Below are 20,081 nucleotides of genomic sequence, written 5' to 3'. Positions count from 1 at the left end.
GCCCACCTAATCACGTTGGCGATACCTTTAGAATAAGAGCTCGTAAGTGAAATTTCAAGGCGGAGAGCTTGTACTAAAATAGATTGCGATACCTTTAACATTCTCCTTAGTATTTTTCCTTCTTTTAGGTCCAGGAATGACCACTGTTTGATTGGAATGTATTCCAAGGCGTATGATCGAACTGAAGGTATCTTCACACTGTAGACTTTTAGCAGGGAGGAGAAGTGTCTATTTCCAGAGGCCACGTATAACCTTTGCAGAGCTCCTGCATGTACCTCGGATTTCCTGGACAAGTTTAGAAGCTGTTGATTGTTTTTTAGAGACTTAGTAAAGATCCTGCCCAGGTAGGTGTAGTCCTCAACCTCTTCGACTTTTTCGTCGCCCAGTCTCCAACAGTATTTGCTGCTTTTTTTCCTCCCTGAAAAAGAGACAATTTTTGTTTTGGTTAAATTAGGAATTAAAATTTTTTCCTGGGTATACTTATACAGGGCATCCAGATCGCTTTGCAGACCAAAGGGGGTTAGGTCCAGTACTATAATATCGTCCGCATATAGTAGGGCATGTATATATTGAGCTGCTACCTTTGGTGGGAAGCTTCGCACTTGTTGTAGACGCTACGGCAGATCACTGAGATATAATGAAAACAGCAAGGGGGCAAGGAGACATCCTTGCTTGAGTCCATTTGGCGTCGGGATCGGGTTGGTCAGGCCCTTTTCCCTCCCCATTCAAACTTGACACCAAGTGTCTGTGTGCAGGGTAATTATAATTCGTAGTAGCTGTTCTGGGATTCCTAATTTCCTCAGTTTGTTCCATAGCAACGCTCTGTCCACTCGGTCGAACGCAGTTGTTAAGTCAATAAATGCTGCATACACAGGCTGGGATTTAACTACCACATATTTGTCAAGGATAGTTTGTAGCATCGCGATATTGTCTATGACTGAGTGCTTTGGCCTGAAGCCTGCTTGGTAGAGCGGAATCAGTCCCAGTGAGAATGCCCACTTTTTAAGTTGGTCCAGGACCTCTGCAGCAAAGATCTTTCCCGTGGCGTTCAATAGCGATATTTGTCTATAATTGCCAGGTTGGTGTCTCGGTCCCTTTTTATGTATTGGTACTACGATGCTCCCCTTCCAAGATTTTGGCATTTCTCCTGTCTTGAGAATGAAATTAAAGAGGGGAGAAAGCACCGTACTCCATCCCTTGGGGTCAGCCTGAAGAACCATGATTGGAATTTGATCTGGGCCGGTGGCTCCTGTTGATCTTGCCTTCCTTATGTGCATTTCCGTAGAGAAGGGGGAAGCAGTTCCAATAGGCGAGGGGTTTCCTTCGCAATTACTTGTGGGGTTACTAGACATTTCATAGGCTGTATTTAATTTATACAGGTTGGTTATATATAAATCCCATTCTTTAGGGGGAACTGGGATAGCTTGCAGGGCCTTTTTTGTGCCTGTCTCTTTTGCAATTAAGGACCAGTAAGTGCGTTGGTTGTACTGCTTTGCTGCTATCCGCAGATCGACCCAGTTTTTATCTTCTGCTGTACTTTTTATTCGTTGTTTCTCCCTCTTGCGTTGGTTCATCAATTTGTTGATTTCTGCCTGTCTTGGCATTGAGAGTTCCAGGAACTGTGCTCTTATCAGTTTGTTTAGCATTTTTGCGGTTGTGGATGACTTAATGGTTTTGTTTCCGTGCTTTGCTGGTACTGCTTGTTGCAATTTGTATTGAAGCATTTGTTTTAGTATCTCAAGAATTGACTTAAAGTTTGTTATTGGGTTGGAGCAGTGTTTTATCAGAAGAAGTTGATTAGTGTTTATTAAGGTGGTTATTTTATTGGGCGTAGATGAATTCCAATAGATCCGCCTTTGATTTGTCTTTACCATAACTGTACTGTGCTTAAACATGATATGGCTAGTTGGACATGTGATTGTTTTCCATTGCGTAAGTAATGACAGAATAGCATGGTCGCTTCCCTGGACAGAGTGAATTCGAAGATGTGAGGCAGACCCAAATATATCCAAGCTGCAGATCATATAGTCCAGGATTGATAAGGTATTAGTTCCCCGTCTCGTGTAAGATGCAGGAATGTCACCTTCCACGTTCCCATTTAGAATAGTTCCGTTTAATAGTGAGAGTGATGCTAATAATACTTTCCCCCTTTTATCGACCTTGTTTCTAATCAGGAATAACGGCACTGAAATTTCCAGAGCTTGTTCTTTATACCAGTTTGCCCATTTTGATATTTCACTATTTGATAGTTTTCCATTAAGGTCGCCCATGATCATATATGGCAAATAGGCTAGGGCTTCTATTATTTGCTGGATACCATCCAGGATGTCAACAAATAGCCCATCATTTTTTTGTCCAGGTGGAATATATACGTTAAAAAGTAAAAGATTTTTTTGCAGATCTGCAACGTGTAGAAAACCCCCCTCTGTCCTTGCTTTGAAAGCAATCTTAGACACTAGCTGGCCTAACTGCATACAGACATGTTCTGCCATTACTGATTGACTTATAAGTGCTGTAATTGATGGACTTATGGGTTGGGCAGAAACACGACGTAAGGGGGACATTCTGGTTACATGATGTTTTTCTATTGGCTACTATTTTGCAGATCTTGTATGTCCATATTAGGTATTTTGTATGCTTGCAGAAGCTAGGACTGCCCCTTTCTTTGATGCTGAGCTTGTAACTCTAAAACATATAAAAGACCTCTGTGTTCTGTATTCTTAAGACTGCCTCATTGAATTGCTAAGGCAGTTGGGTGACGTGGCCTCACTTATTGAATTTAATAAAGATGTCTTTTAATATTTCAGCTTCTGTGCCAAGTTCTTTTGTATTAGTGAGACCCCTGAGAATGAAGATTTCAGTTCTTCAGGCCCACAAGACTATGCTATAGACAGCTGAGACAGCTGAACATGGTCCAAATGAGACTCCATAGCTACGATGAGACTTCTCACAATATTTCACCTCCAGCCTAATGCCCATTCATTATAACCCAGATTTATACCTGCAGTGGAATGGAGTCTTATCAAGAGTGGAGAGGCTGGGACTGTGGAATCATATGTGATCATTATCATGGTCACAAAGTCAGATCTTTTGAGGACTTAAAAATGTCTTTTGGGAATCCAAAATCAGAAAGATTTCACTAATATCAGCTAAGCAAACTACTGTAATACACTTTCTGGTGGATACTCAATCCAAGCATAGAATTCTCATCTTGTGAATACCCCCAGATGCCAGACGGGATCCAGAGGATTTTCTCAGTAATTCCGTTGTGGTCGCACAGTGATACTGGGAAACCACAAAGGGTTTTGGCAGGGACATATTGACCAGCTCTTCCAAAAACCACATTACAACAGATGACTTAAACAAAGATAGCTGATCAGGGAACCACCGGAAGGCCGATAAGATTGACAAATAACTGGTAATAGTTGCCACATCAAGGTCTTGATGGGCTTGAGACAAGGAAAAAATAATGATATCTGGTAACCGGGCCAGTACGGGTTGGATAAGCCAAAAATAACAACAAACTTTCCCTGCATCCTACATAGACTATCTTAGTAGAGGGACTCATGGCTGCCAAAATCACTTTCATGACTTTGGAAGAGAGATTGAAAGGCTGTCAACTGTTGCCGCTCAATCTCCAAGCACAGAAGGCTAAATTGTGCAGGCTCAGGTACAGAACCCTAGACTGTTGCTGTAACATAGGTCCTCCCGAAAATGCAGCCAAATCGGAAGACAGATGCTCATGGTCAGACGTTCTGGGTGCCACCTTTTCCTGGCCCAAACTGGAACCAGTAGGATGACTATAGCTGGTTGCTCTGGCTCCTCTTCAGAACTGTGGGTAGGAGAGGTAGAGCCGGGAAGGCATACAGGTGTTCCCATCCCCAGTCCAACTGAAGGGCATCTCTGAGGGAGAACTGCCTTGGGAACTTCACTGCACAAAGGGTCGGGCACCACACGTTCTTGGCAGTGGCGAAAAAATCGAAATAGGGTTCTCCATATTGTTGGAAGATGCCCTGTGCCACCTCTGAGTGTACCTGCCATGTGCAAGGCAACAATGGCTGAGTTTGTCCACCCTGGCATTTAAAGATCCTGCTAGATGTTGTGCGATAAGGGAGGTGCCCTGACAATTTAGCTAGTTCTAGTGGAATAGAGCCTTTTGGCACAGGCCAATTTCCCAATCCCGCCTTGCTTGTTGTAGTACCATTTGGCAGTGGATTGGTCTGTAAGAACCTACACCTGTTCCCCCTTGATAGATGGGAGGAAAGACTTTAGTGGCAAGCAATTCATCTCCAACTCAAACAGGTTGATTTGGAAGCAGGTTTCCACTGGAGATCAGAGTCTCCTCAGCTCCGCCTGTCTAAGATGCCTCCCCAACCCAACAACAATCCCTCCATCGTGCTGTGGGTGTGGTAGGGAGAAGAGTATGCTACCAGTCCACTTGCTGACCAACAGCAACCACTAGAGATTTTTCACAGACTCCTCCTACACTTGAATGGAAAAGGACAGATTTCCTTATAGCTGACCCCAATGAGAATTTATGTCGTGCTGTAGAGCCTGCGAGTGCCACTTTGCATGGTCCACTAGAAGGATGCAGGAGTCCAAGAGACCAAAAATCCTCACAACCTCCCTCATTGAGACCCAGAAGAAAACAAGTTACTTACCTGTAACTTTAGTTCCCCAGTATTGGAAGCTTTCATAGATTCACATGCCTGAATCATTCCCTGTCGTCGAGACGGGAGTCTCCGGTATATAAAAAAGCAGTGCTTAGTAGTATAGCAAACTGAAAAGAGGCCTAGGCCCATTTTCCTTTCGCAACCCATAGCCTTTGTTATGTAAAAAAGGCCCAAACTTTTCCGTGAACCAATCAGAGCTCCTCACCCTCTAGAACACTCCTGAGAGAACCTTCTGCCCCTCAGATTTTTCGCGCACTTGTGCATATAACACACTTTTTGTGCTAAATCCGAGGTGAGCCTCTCAGGGGATGTGAATCTATGAAAGCTTCCAATACTGGAGAACTAAAGTTACAGGTAAGTAACTTGTTTTCTTACTCCAGTATTGGAACTTTCATAGATTCACATGCCTGAATCAGAATAGTGAGCAGTGAAATACAAAGCACATTTCTCTGATACATTTCATAATCATGCAATACGATTTGAAAATGAAGCATAATCTCATACATGTATAAACATATATAAAATGTGACTTTGTAAAAACAAGAGAAATTACGGATGGAGGGATGGAAAAAAGGCTCACCGTTACTGGATGATATTCCGCAGTACCGCCTCTCCCACCGCCGCATCCGACTCTGCGGCTGCCTCCAAGCAGTAGTGCCTGGTGAAGGTGTGCGTAGATAACCAGGTCGCTGCTCTGCAGATATCCTGGATTGGCACTCCTCCAAACAGTGCAGTGGATGTGGCCACTGCCCTCGTGGAATGGGCACGAACTTGTGCATTCAGAGGGTTTCCAGCAGCTTGATGACAGTAGATAATCACACTGGAAATCTATCTGGCAATTACCCTCTTTGACAGCGGGAAATCTTTCCTGGGTGCGCTGAAAGCGACGAATAACTGAGAAGATTTGCGAAAAGCCTTACTTTCTTTCAAGTAAAACTTCATACATCTTTGAACGTCCAGTGAGTGCAACACTCTTTCCGCTGCTGTTGATGGATGAGGAAAGAAACGTTTTAATACCAACAGCTCATTCAGATGAAAATCAGTTGGCACCTTAGGAATGAACTTCGGATTGGTCCTGAGAATCATCCTATCCTCTTGAAACTGTAGGAAAGGCTCCTGAATCGTGAGCGCTTGTAGTTCACCTACTCTTCTCGCTGAAGTCAATGCAATGAGAAGAGCCACTTTCCAGGACAATAACTTAAGGTCCACCCTGTGTATCGGTTCAAACGGTGGTTTCATCAATTGAGAGGGTCCTATATTCAGATTCCTTAGTGGTGGTGGAGGCTTTACTGGAGGAAAGACCCTGTATATCCCCTTCATAAATTGTTTGATGATCCTTGATGACCATAAAGACGGGCCTGACGATGACCTCCTGTAGCGGGATAACGCAGCCAAATGCACCTTGATGGAAGCGTGTGCTAATCCTGACTTTGCTAATAGCAGAATGTAAGGTATAATCTGATGAGGTACAGCAGTAAGAGGGTGAACGTTATGCCTCTTACACCACAGACAAAACCTCTTCCATTTCATGCTGTAGGTTTTGTTGGTACTCTCCGCTCTGGCTTTGGACAGGATCTCCCAACATTCGTGTGAGATATTCAGATGACTAAACTCACAGTGTTCAGGAGAAAGGCTGCTAATCGCAAGGATTTCGGGTCCGGATGGAGCACCTGACCCTTGGACATTGTCAGAAGCGATGGAATTGGATGCAACCGAATTGGACGGTCCTCCGACAGCAGCAGCAGCAGTTCCGTGAACCAGTGTTGTCTGGGCCACCACGGGGCTACTAGAATCAGCCTGCACGGTTCTTTCTTGATCTTCACCAGTACGCGGGGAAGAAGAGGAATTGGAGGAAAGACGTAGGCAAAGACGCCGGACCATGCCATGGAAAACGCATTCCCCCAATATCCCTTCTGGGGAAGCCAGCATGCGAAGTACTGGCATTTCCTGTTTTCCCTTGTAGCGAAGAGGTCCACTATCGGTGTTCCCCCATCTTCGAAAGATGCTGTCCATGATCCCCTGGTCCAGCTCCCATTCGTGGCAGGACGATTTGAGCCTGCTGAGAGTATCCGCCTTGACGTTTTGATCCCCCGGGGGGTGTTCTGCTGCCAATGATATTCCTTGTTGAAGAGCCCATTCCCATATCTCCTGGGCTTCCTGAGACAGGGAGAGAGATCTTGTTCCCCCTTGCTTGTTTACATAGTGCATCGCCGTAGTGTTGTCTGTTCTTACCAACACCGGCGAACCTCTTATCCTTGGTAGAAAAGCTTGTAATGCCAAGCGGATCGCTCTGAGCTCCAGCAGATTTATGTGTAATTGCTGCTCGTGCACCTTCCAACGACCGCTGACTTGAAGGTCCTGAAGGAAAGCTCCCCATCCTTCTAGAGACGCATCCGTCGTCACCACTAGAGGAGCCGCTCTTGCCAGAAACGTCAGACCTTGAGACACATTTCCTTTTTGTGTCCACCACTCCGCTGCCTGTACCATCACTGGTGTCACCCATATTGTGTCGTCGAAGGATCCCTCCGCTTGACGCCATTGGGGATCGATCTGCTCCTGCCATGGGCGCATCCTTAACCTGCAGCAAGGCAACAGGGGAATACAAGATGACATCATGCCCAGCAAGGATTTGTACCTGCGGACTGAAAGAGACTTTCTTTTTAAAAAGTCTTGGAAGAGGGACACAATCCTCAGTTGCCTTTCTTAGGAGGGGAACGCCTTGTTGCAGTCCATGTCTAATATTGCCCCCAGAAATGTGATCACTTTTGTTGGGTGGAGGTTTGACTTTCCCTCGTGGAGAGTCAATCCCAGCTTGGCGAACAAGTCTATGCAGGCCTGTGTTGACGCTCTGGCCTGTACTTTTGATGGTGCTTTGACTAACCAGTCGTCGAGGTAAGGAAATATTTGATGTTTTTGCTTCCTCAACACAGCCGCTACTGGAGCCAGGCATTTCGTGAATACTCTCGGCGCTGACTTCAAGCCGAATGGCAGTACCCTGAATTGGTAATGTCTTCCGGCTACTAAGAACCGAAGGTACTGTCTGTGTGCAGGATGAATCGGCACATGGAATACGCGTCTTGTAGGTCTAATGTCGTCATATGATCTCCTGGGTTCAATAACGGAAGGATGTCCTGCAGAGACACCATCCTGAAAGATTGTTTCTTGAGATAGGTGTTTAAGGATCTAAGATCCAGAATGGGGCGCCATTGGAGCTTGTTTTTCTTGACAAGAAAAAACCGGGAGTAAAACCCCTGTTTTCCTGGGCTTTCAGTACCGGTTCTATTGCTCCTTTTCGGAGCATTGTCCGAATCTCCTGCCGGAGTTGATGCAGATGGTTGGCTCTCTGGTGCATCGGTGGCATACAAGGGGGCGTTTGAAGAAATTCTAGGGTGTGACTGAATTGAACAATTTCGAGGACCCATTGGTCCGTTGTTATTTTCCGCCAAATGTGAAGATAGTGAGCAATCTTTCCACCCAGGGGAGCATCTGACATAGCCGGAAGATGGAGGTTGTCATTGCCGACTGGTGTTGTCCTTCCCCCCGGCCACCCCGTCCTCTAGGAGTTGATTTTGTATATCCTCCTGATTGACGCGGACTGTACTGTTGACGGTAAAGCTGCGATGAGGCAGAAGAAGAAGAATATCTCCCTTGTTGATATCCTCCTCTATACAAGGACTGCCCTCTACCCCTGGAGCCACGTAAAGGGGTTTTTCTGTATTGCAGTGTCCCCAGAGCCTTTGCCGTATCAGTATCCTTCTTGATACTCTGCAGAGTATCATCAATATGCTTTCCAAATAGATCTTCTCCATTGAAAGGGAGGTCTAAAATCTTGTTTTGCACCTCCGGCCTAAACGTCATTGCTCGCAGCCATCCTTGCCTGCGCAGGACCGCTGCTCCTCCCAAGGATCTAAAAGCTGTGGTCGCTATATCCATAGCGCAGTCTATGACTTCAGCCGAAGTCCTCTCCCCTTCCAGGAGAATCTTCTTCGCCTCCTGCTTCTCTGGTTCCGGCACCTGGTTAATGTATGGAGACAGGTCACACCACATTTGCCTGTCGTACCTTCCCAAGATAGCGAGGGCATTAGCTGCTTTCACCAGCAGAGCCTACATTAAGGAAAACCGTTTTCCTGCATTATCCAACCTTCTGCCCTCTCTGTCCGGAGGTGTTGTGATAGGAGCAGATGGGTTCCTGGATTTCTGTTGTGCCGCCTGAGTAATCACAGAATCCGGTTTGGGATGACCCAAAAGGAAAGCTGGAGCATCAATAGGTGCCTTATACTTTTTATCTAGTCTGGCCAGAACCGGCGTCACCGTAGCTGGCGTCTCCATGACCTTTAATCCTTCCTCCCAAATATGAAACACTATAGGCAGGGATCGCACAGATTTCCGATACGAGTCCTTGAAGTTGTATAAAAAACATTCCGCTTTTTCCTCAGTCATGGACAGTGCAAATCGCTTAGTGGCTCTTTCCATCAAAATATGAAAACCACTGATGTCCTCCGGTGGAGAATCTACTGGCCTCGGCATAGGAGTTGAAGGTGAGGGAATGAGATAGTCATTCCATTCTGCACTTGGTTCCGCAATCTCCCCATCCTCATGATCGTCATCCGAGGTATCGTGATGTGACGTCAGTGGTGGAGACCTAGCAGTAGGCTCCGGCAAAATCTCTCATATACGTACCGGTGTCCCTGGTACCGACCGTGGACGCGGAGTAACCTCTGGGACTTGCTGAGTGGCTGGAGTCGCTGAGTATCTCCTCCTATAATCCTCCAACATGCCCTGGAGGTCCCTCAACAAAGAGGATGGCACATTTGTCATCTCCTCACGTTGCTGTTGGCGATATTGGGTGCTGTTCTTGGGGATGTTCTTGAAAACCCCCATATTCTTCCTCAGAATCCACCTCCTGGTACTTGACCTGCAATTGCGAAGGGCTACTCGCAAACCCATACTCGTCATCTTCCTCCTCCGAATCTTCCTCTTCCAGCAGGTGAGATGGCACCAATGGAGAGACCTTGCTCAGAGATGTAACTTCTGGCGTTATAGGCTTTTTCCAAGGCACCAATCTTTTCTCTGGTGTTTTTTCCCTCGTCGACGAGCCCATCGACGAGATTCCCATCGCCGTCGTCGACCAAGTCATCGTCGTCGACGCAACCGTCGACATTGTAGTCACTGTTGACGCTGTCCTCGTCGACGCTCCCGTCGTCGACATTACCGTCGTCGACGCTGCCGTCATCAACGCTGCTGTCGCCAATACGCTCGTCGACGCTCTCACCGACGATATCGCCGTCGACGGTGAAATCGTCGACGCTGTTTTCTCACCAGCTTTAACACCATCTTTCTTCGTCGACGACGCAGGTGTTTTTGTCATCGTGGATGACACCTTTTTCGTCGACGGTCCAGTCGGCAGTGCTGAAACACTACCTTTCTCCTCATAAGACGCAGAGGAAGTCCGTTTGATGGTAATCTTGATTTTCTGAGGCGATTTTGGTGGGTCTGAGGCGGATTTCACTTGTTTCACCTCAGAAGCAGAACCCTTCTTCCCCTTAGCTTTAACTGAAGGGGATTTTGAGGGACTGCACCCTGAAGACCCTGGGGTGGTCTTTTTTGGGGCCTTCTCAGGTCTTTCTCCTGAGGAATGTGTCTGAGGAGATCGACTTCTCTTCTGAGATCTCTTAGACGCCACAGACTCCTCCTTACTCTCACTTGAGAGGATTTCTTTCCTGGCTTTAACCTTCTGGAGCCAGATCAGCAGCCTTCTCTCACGATCCCTCAAGGTTTTATTCGAAAAGGTACGACATACCTTACAATCTGCTGCCTTATGGTCTGGATAGAGGCAGTAGATGCAATCTTTGTGAGGGTCATCTGTATAAAGCCTCTTTTAAGAGCAGGTGGAACAAGCTCTAAATAATTGCTTTTTCTCCTTCTCAGACATGGTAGATGAAATTAGATGATGAGAAACCTCAAATCTTAGTCAAAATACCGTAGAAGTAAAGAGTTTGAGCAGAGCTCAAAGGAGACTCCCTAGCACAACGTGCGGTAGAAAAATCTGAGGGGCAGAAGGTCCTCTCAGGAGTGTTCTAGAAGGTGAGGAGCTCTGATTGGATCAGGGAAAAGTTTGGGCCATTTTTACATAACAAAGGCTATGGGTTGCAAAAGGAAAATGGGCCTAGGCCTCTTTTCAGTTTACTATACTACTAAGCAATGCTTTTTTATATACCGGAGACTCCCATCTCGACGACGGGGAATGATTCAGGCATGTGAATCTATGAAAGTTCCAATACTGGAGTAAAAAGGGCTGAAACTTTGGGATCATAGCCCAAATTACTCTGACTCGTGAGATGGAGGGAAGCCTTCACAAGAGCACTGTGTCCAGGTTGGCTCTAAGGAGAGGGAACCTCTGCGAAGGAGTGTGACTTAGGCATATTGATGGAGAATCCCAGCAATCTTAATAGAATGGTCGTCGTCTGGACGCGGTGCATGACTGTTTGAGGTGAGCCCACCTTCAGTAATCAGTCCTCAAGGTATGGGAAAGACTGGCTTTCCCAACCGCTGAAAATGGGCTGCGACCATCACCACCACTTACAGAAACACCCGAAGGGTGCAGCTTAGTCCAGAGGGGAGCATCAAGAATTGAAAGTACTTGTGGCCTACTTGTAATTGCAGGCAGTGTCTGGGACCTTCAGGACGGCGATGTGGAAAGAGGTATCCTGCAGGGCCAGCACCCACATCCAGTGTCCTGGTTCCAGGGTAGACAGAACTTCGGCTAGAATGAGCATCTTGAACTTTTCCTTCTCAAGTAAGAAGTTCAGGGGCTAGAGATCTAAAATAGGGCGAAGTCTTTCACCCTTCCTTGGCATTAGAAAGTAATGGGAGTAGCAACTAGTTCCAAATTCTGCTACCGGCGTCCCCTGTTTTACTCACTTCTCTTCACCTCTTGTCAGAGAATGGACAAGTGGTTCTCCAGAAGTAGTTGTGGTGCAGCTGGCATGTTTGGTGTAGTAAAAAAAGAAGGGTAGGGTGTAGCCAAGCTAGCCAATGTTTAGCACCCATCTGTCCATTGCGATACCTTGGTACCAGTGGAGGTAATAACTAATTGGTTCTTCTACCAGGTGACAGTGCCCCCCTGAGGCAAACTAAAGGGGTTTTGCAGTGGCAGGGGAAAAGGGGAATTCAGTAGTTTTTTGCCCCAGGGGGCCTGGATGTTATCAGCCACATTCCAACCTCTGCCTTGAAAGGCTTGGGCAGCCTGACGTTGCTGAAGCAAGGTCTGATGTGGCCTCTGCTGTATGCCCTTTCTAAATCCTCAAAAGGGACAATGCTTTTGGGTAAACTGCTGTGCGGGCGGTGGTAGGTCGAGGGAGATTGGTATTGCCTTGTTTTCATTGAGATTAATATCAGTAATTAATCTACGTCACCCAAGGACATCCTTAACTGACTTCAATGTTTATTTTTTTTCTTTTGACTGATTCTCTTGTTGGCAGTTTACCTTAATAATGGCCCGATACCCAAGCCTACAAGGGGAAATTGGGTTGCCCTCTTATACACAATTGCTTTCATTTAAGTGCTCCAATGTCAAGTGACCTTGTCTTCAAAGAGAACGTGTGATCTCAAAGGTCATGTCCATGAGTGATTAATGGACATCTCTGGAGAATGCAGAGGTGCATTTACAGGTTTGTTGCAAAGAACCACACTGGTTTAAACAGCCCTACCAATACAGTTGGTGGTGTCCGATGTGATTTTGTATTTCGCTGCACCCTGGCCATCCCAAATGATCTGTAGAACGTTGGCTCAAAGGTCATCTGGGACAACTGGAAGGAAGTCAGCCACCATGTCGTACAACCCCTGTGAATAACACCCAGTTGGCAACTTGACCTGAGGGCAAGACTAGTGTCTCCAAAGGGATCCAGTGCGGTACTAAAAAATTTGCAGCATCGCTTCCTTGAAGGAGATCTGCTGCAGTGTCACCAATAAACCCGCAAAGTCTGGCTGAATTGAGACTACAGCCCGAATACATTTGCGGTAGGAGACCAAGACCGTGACCTCAAGGTACCCCAAAGTCCATTTACCTTCAGCTGGTGAGTGTGGCAGGAAGAAGGGGAGCCAGGTTGGACTTCCTATGCTTCTTATTCAACAACTTACCTTAGGACTTAGAGTGTGACGAAAACCTCATGGGCAGAAGAATTATTATATGTTCTCAACATTGACACGGACTAGACTTTCCTATGGTGCTCAGCGACGTAGAGCTTGGCCTTGCAGTCTCAGAAGGCCTTCGGATTTATTCAAGCACAGTCACCACTTGATATTGAGTTATGTGAGGATCCTAAACACTATGGACAGACCTCAAGAGAGTTTGTCACTGACAACTGTTTCTGGCAATATATGTAGGGTTTAAAACCTGCCATTTTAGGGAGGAGACATATCTCTTGTACCCTGGAAAAGTTTTGAAATTTTTGAAAAAATTAAGTCAGTCAGATGACTGATCGATCTCTAGATCTGCATAGGAAGGTGCACAAAGAAAGGAACTCAGATCACTGCCCAGAGGTGCTGGTCAAATTGTGGTCTTGATGTCACTTCCAGGGCAAGACGGATGCTATACAGAGCTGAACAAAGTGAGAAATCTACTGTTCGAAGTATTAATCAGAAACAGTGTTTCTGAGCAAAGGACGAAACAGTAGCAATCCAACAGAAGGCTGACTTCGAGCCACTACTAACTGCAATCACAGGGACCAAAGGCATCTTTTCAGGACCATATAAAGTCTGGCTGGCGCTTAGATTATTTTTTGTGTGGGTCTTCTACACATGTATTCATGAATGACTATTGAGCATATGTATGAAGAAACGCTTTGAATAATGATTATTAGTGTTATAGTACTCCACACAACATGGATTGTACATAATTGAATTCAATTCATGTGAAATTGGTCACGGACCATTTCTTTTTCAGAGGGGCGACTGAAACCCTAACTAGCAAGTTTTGCACTACATGGAAAAACTATAGCTAGGCATTAATCCTGTTGGAGGTCATCTTGTAAAACATACATAATGTTATAGCCCTTATATTACCAATGTTTATCAAACACAACTGTCCTCACTCTGATCACAGCCCCATCAGCCTACACAATAATGGATAGAGCACTTTTTAGGCAATGGAGAAACATGCAAACTGATATTTGGAAAGAAATGTGTTTCCTTTAGAATTAGGAGGTACAGAAAAGAAAGCCACATTTTTGCCCTTACTTTCATTGCCTTCTGATCCTAAAAACGCCAAGACAAATTTACCTTTTCAGATTCATCCAGCTTCGTGCAATTTTGCTAAAGGCCTCTGCTCCTGGTGCGGTCATAGCTTCAAAATCAACCAACTGCAAAATAGATTATTAGATAAAAATGGATTAGAATGCATATATTTTACTATATGATGACAAGCAACCTTTGCAAAGATTAGTCCTTAAGATAATCAAAAAATGTCTTACGATGTTCATCACTGAAAGTAAACGTAGAGAGAAGCAGAAAGACTTGAAACCTAGCTGCGTGTGACACATTTTTACCGGAGACTAAGCTGCGCTTGCTAACCATGTGCACACGTTTGAGTTCTGGAGTTCATAATTTAAAAACCAAAACAGTGTGTGGAAAGCAAACACTGAATGGAACATTTAATGACAAACAAATAAGCTGCAAAATACATAGTAAAGACAACAGAAATCAATCTAGTATGTGAGATACTTCTTTTATTCTGCATGCACATATGTAAAATTTGGATTAATGCACATTTCTCTTAGAAACAAGAGTGTTTTCCACTGAAATTTTGCTTTAGCAGGCAGTGTAAATTTAATTAAAAACTATAGAAAACATGTTTGTTTTTTTACTTTAAAAGTGCTTGAATTCTAGTTTGTGTAACCAATGTGGAGTTTTTTTTAACATTTAGCGTCATTCACCGGGTGTGTGACATCTCTTATTATAGAAAACGTTTATGATTAATTAAAGAATTCTATCTACAAACTGCAGATCACTTAGTAGAGACAAACAATTGAATCCTGAGATCCAGGGACCTTGTAGAGGAAACTTATTTACAGAACCAAAAAAATGGCATGCAGTGGTCAACTAAACAGAAAAATAACCATCCTAAGGGTACATTATGAGTGTGTGAATTCAGTTGGTTTAAAACTTGTCATCCGCCCTTCTGTTTGCAAATCCTGGAGATATTCAAGTTAACCTATTCAAACAATACCGTAGACGTCAGGCCTTCAGAACACTGGTAGTGGAGCTACTGTTTTTAGTTCCGCAAACAATTTGAAGTACGGATGAGCATACCAGTGAGGTTACCTTTTCTCAGAGATCAGGATACAATTTAAGGAAAAAAAACACAAGGCACTTTTTGTTTTCTTCTTTTTTTTTTTTAACATCAACCACCAGGAGTGATGTTACGTTATTTAATCAAAGCATGTGTACAATAAAAGCAATACGCCTACCACATGCAACAAAAAACACCCCAAAACAATACTCACAAAGAATTTCTAATCATCCCCAATTATCCCAACTGTAGCATTACTGGACACTGACATTTACATACACATTTTCAGAGTTATGTCCAGACAAAATAGTTTTCATCAAAAAGAGCAATTCTAAAGCAACATTCATAATACTGATATAAAATGTAAAGGGTAATTTGTCTGCAAGTGATTTAACAACCCAGGAATAACCAAGGAAGTTGAATCTGATAATTCATTTTTTTTAAAAATATTTTTTTATTGAGTTTTTGTCCCTTTTTATAGCATGTACAGGGCACATTAAAAAAACAAATAAAATTATATAAAATACATATATAAAATCAATCATTACATAAATGCAATATCTACATGGTGCTACATTCTTAAATCAAGACCTACTTACTGGAGAAGATAATCATCTAGCTACAATATAGTACTCAGAAAAAGAAGAAAAAGAGACAGTAAAAACAAAACAAAACATCTCAGGACAATGTCTATCAACTAATATTTCCTTCTTTCCAACGAATAATCGGTTCCCAAATTTGTATACCCAGTTTCCTTCCCTTTTTCCCCTTCCTAGTATATATAGCTGATTCTAGCTTATAAATTGAAAGTAGTTTGGCTAACCATTGATGGTACATTGGGGGAAGGGGATCAAGCCATGCCGTAGCTGTACATAATCTCAAAACTGCCATTGCTACGAAAATAAAGCTTCCATTCCGTATCTGCCCCTCCGCCTCAACTCCAAGTAATATTATTGATGGAGTTAATACAATCTCGATTCCTAATGCATTGTTTAGAAAGTTCTCTATATCCATCTTGGTTGTTTCCAGATGAGGGCATGATGCAAAAACGTGTACTAAATCAGCCTCTAAGCTGCCACAACTAAATCATCTAATACCTGATACAGCTCCCCATTGGGCAATTTTCACTGGTGTGTAGTACAGGTGATACAAAACTTTATAGTGCTGGGATTGTAATGAGGCTGAGCACAGCAATTTCTGTCCCATATCTAATGATAGGGAAAACTGGCCTCGGTCTATATCTAAACCAGTTGCCCATTTATCCGCCCACTTTTCCAAGTCATCTTTCTTCAAGTTTGATAATTCTAAATAGAACCTCTTAATCGTACAGTCTATACCTGTTTGTATAACCTTCATTATTGGGTTCTTTGCAAAGCCCGCGGGACCTCCCTATTTTGTATTAATAAAGCTTCTTACTTGGAGATATTTGAAAAATTGTCTCGTATCTAAACCATAGCGTGTCTGTAGCTCTGAGAATTGCATCATGCCTTGTGGACCTAGAATATCACCAATCTTCCGAATTCCTTGCCTCCCCCACTCATTAAAGACTATACCAGAAAAAACCTCATTAGGGAGAGTGGAGTTGCCTTCTAATCTTGTATAAGCATTATACTTCCCAATACAAAACCTCTTAGCGAATGACTTCCATATTTTATATGCTGCTAGAATAGTCTTAAATCTTGTCCTTTTGTAGTAACTTGCGTCTATAAATTTCATGAGTAAATTTTCTGCCTCCGCTCCCATAACTAATCCGAAAATAGCTAATGTACCAAATTCGTCCTGCGCTTCTACCTCTGCTCCTCCCAATAGACCCACCATATATTGTAATGCTGCTGCCCAATAATATAACTTTATATCTGGTAGCGCCCATCCTCCCATTTCACGTGTAAGTGCCATAAATCTGAGCGCTCTCCTTGTTTTCCCCTTTGCCCACATGAACCGATTGATCATATGTTCACAGATCTTAAACCACTTGTTCTCAAAAAATAATGGGATCGCTCTGAATATGTATAGAAATTTTGGCAGAACCATCATTTTTACAATATTTGTTCGCCCAACAATTGAGAGGTGTAAGTTATCAAGTCGGTCTAGTTCCTTCCCTACTTTAGCAATTATTGGGGCTATATTTTTTTCCACTAAGGTATCGAGCTCAGCCGTAATATTTACTCCAAGATACACCCCTGTTTGAACCACTCGAATGTCTTTACATTGTGCATAAGAGTTTTTAATTATCTGTGTCTTAGCTGTGTTTAAAGCGTATCCCGAAATATGACCAAACCTCCGTGCCTCAATCTCTATCTGCCCAATAGCCTCCGTGGGATTTGGTGTTATCACTGCCACTTCATCGGCATATGCAAGGATTTTGCATTGTCCCAGATGTGTGGGCAAGGGAATAATTCTCTCGCACATCTCTATCCTACGGATTAATGGGTCCATATACATTGAATCCTGAATTGTCGAGTAGAACCTGCATTTACTCTTATAGAAGCTACTGGATCCGTATATAATGTCTGTAGTGCTCTAATATATCCCTTTTTAACCCCTGCCCTTATTAAAACATGCCACAGATAGTCCCAGGAGACCCGATCAAAAGTCTTTTCGGCATCCAATAACATAACCGCCATCGGGTCTCCTGTGACCTCTGCGGCATCAAATAAGGTGATAACCTTGCGCGTATGGTGTGTGGTGCCCCTTCCAGGAATAAACCCGTGTTGGTTATTACTTACAAGATTTCCTATTGTTGTAGCAAATCTCGTTGCCAGTGCCTTAGAATAAATTTTAGTGTCCGTATTCATTAACGTAATCGGTCTATAAGACCCCGGCTCAGTGGCAGGTTTCCCCTTTTTTAAAATTAACACAATATCCGCACCCCCTCATGAACCTGGAATAGATTCCCCTGTTTGGGCTGTCTGTATTGTCGTAACTAGATCATTTCCGAGTATTTCCCAAAACGTTTTATAGAATTCAATACAGAGCTGGTCTGGGCCAGCAGCTTTCCCTGAAGGGAGATTTGCTATAGCTGTTTTAATCTCCTATTTCCAAAGGTTGTTCTAACCCTTCTGCCTCCACATCTGTAAGCCTTTCAACTGGTATTTCCAGTAAATACTCGGTTATTTCTGTAGGGTCAGTAGGCTGCTGGTCATCATATAATGGCTCATAGAAATTCCTAAATACTTCTCGTATTTCCTGCGAGTCTGTGTGTAATTCGCCAGTTATATCCCTAATTTCCCTTGTCATTCCTGATGCTGCTATTTGTCTAGTACGTATGGCTAAAACACGACCTACTTTCTCACTAAATTCATGGCATCTCTCTCTTTTGACCATAACATTCTTGGCTGCCTTATTCGCAATGTCTTCTTCTGCCTCACTTTTTGCTTTCATTACCTTGATAAGCGCTTGATCCACTGATATCCCTGTTAATACACATTGATGTAACTCCTCCTCAGCGTCTACGGCTGCCTTGACTAATTCATTATTCCTGAGCTGCTCCTGTTTACGCTTAAATGCGCTAAAGCTAAGGGTCTCTCCGCGGGCACCTGCCTTGAAGGCATCCCATACCATCCCGACAGCCGCACTTCCTCTATTGCTCTCAAAGAAACCTTTCATCCACTTTGACATGTGGTGTATATACTTGTCATCCTGTAGGAGCCCTCTTTCAAAGGTCCAAGCCCTCTCAGTTCTAGTTCCTGCTATCGTTTTTAATGTTAAGATGAGGGGATTGTGATCGCTAAGAATTCGAGGAAGTCTATCTATCTTTAAACTAGAAAGCTTTGGATTTGGTACTAAGAAATAGTCTAACCGTACACAAATACGGTGTGGAGTCGAGTAATTAGTATATCCTTTTTTATCTGATCTGATTTTCCCCCACACATCTGACAAGGTATTATTCATTAGTAAATTAGATAGTGCTTGATGTACTCTTTTTTTCTACCTTGATATCTACCAAAGGACCCTACCCCTAGCCCATCCGCCCCATTAATATTGAAATCTCCAGCCATAATAATACGGGGGCCCATACAGCAAGTTCCGTGTCCAGGAATTCTAAGATCTCTGGATCGTCCTCTGTTGATCCATATACAACACCCAGGGTTGCCCACTCCCACTCCCCCTCAATCAAACATTCAACCATTGCCCACCTCCCCCACTGATCTTCCAGTTTCTTTCTGACTACGACATTCTTATTCTTTGACATTATTGCTACTCCTCTAGTTTTGGTACCTTGCCTAGAGTATACTAGTACATGAAAGCCCATCTGTTCCAGCAGGTGCACTTGTGAGGACATGATATGGGTTTCTTGTAAGAATATAAAATCTACATTCATTTGTCTTATTGCAATTGAGACCCTTTGTCTTCTGATAATCATTTAACCCGCAGACATTCCAGGTTACAAATCTAGTACCCATAATTTTTTTTTTTTTTTTTTACTGTTTTTCCTTGCTGATACATCCATAAAAAAGCTTATAAACCATTTTGGTTCTGAATTCTCCAGATCTATTTGTTTACCACAATCTCCTATATGTCCCTTTTGTTTTCGCAGTATATTGTGCCCTGTACACCTCCCCTCCCCTCCCCAGACACCCCACCCCTGTATACCCACCCCCCATACTGGCAAATAGGTCCAACGGACCTATGTCTGACAGCCGAGACCCCCTGGGTTGTCTCGTCTCTCCCCTCTCCCATCTTGTATCATATCTCATTTCTTTTTTTTATCCCTGACCCTCCAAGCTTAGTGTAAAGCGTGATAAGAAAGAAAAAAAAACATATACATATATATACTCTAATGAACTCTACATGTTTTGCATAACTCACATCCAGTACTCAGTGTATTTTCAATACGTGATATTAATGTTGAACCTTACTACTTCTTTCGAGGTCCCTCCCTCACCGCCACCACCTGCCTATTCTGCTCCCTATTCTGCTCCCTGTTCTCTCTTAAGAGAAGTGAGGTATTCCTGAGCCATAATTTCAGAGTAGAAAACTCTGACATGCCCATTGAAAGTTACTTTGAGGCGCGCTGGAAACATTAAGTAAACCTCACTGTGAGAAGTTGGCCTGGTATATGATGCTCACTAGTTCTAGTGATCACCTTGTACCATGCCAAGCAACCCTTATGATGATTG

General features: G+C 43.8%; 1 protein-coding gene across 2 annotated transcripts in view; it reads right to left on the bottom strand.

The window, feature by feature from the left end:
- Positions 1 to 20,081, bottom strand: part of TTC13 (tetratricopeptide repeat domain 13) — a 1,386,998-nt gene that overhangs the window by 97,727 nt on the left and 1,269,190 nt on the right. For both annotated transcript variants that reach the window (XM_086927141.1, XM_086927142.1), the window contains exon 22: positions 13,953 to 14,032. In XM_086927141.1, coding sequence (XP_086783267.1) covers positions 13,953 to 14,032 — 80 coding nt within the window. The remainder of the gene's footprint in view (positions 1 to 13,952; positions 14,033 to 20,081) is intronic.

Source organism: Lissotriton vulgaris, chromosome 6, assembly GCF_964263255.1.
Source record: "Lissotriton vulgaris chromosome 6, aLisVul1.2, whole genome shotgun sequence".
Lineage (NCBI taxonomy): Eukaryota > Metazoa > Chordata > Amphibia > Caudata > Salamandridae > Lissotriton > Lissotriton vulgaris.
Note: the sequence above shows the minus strand (reverse complement) of the source record. Positions and strands in the feature narration are given on the sequence as shown.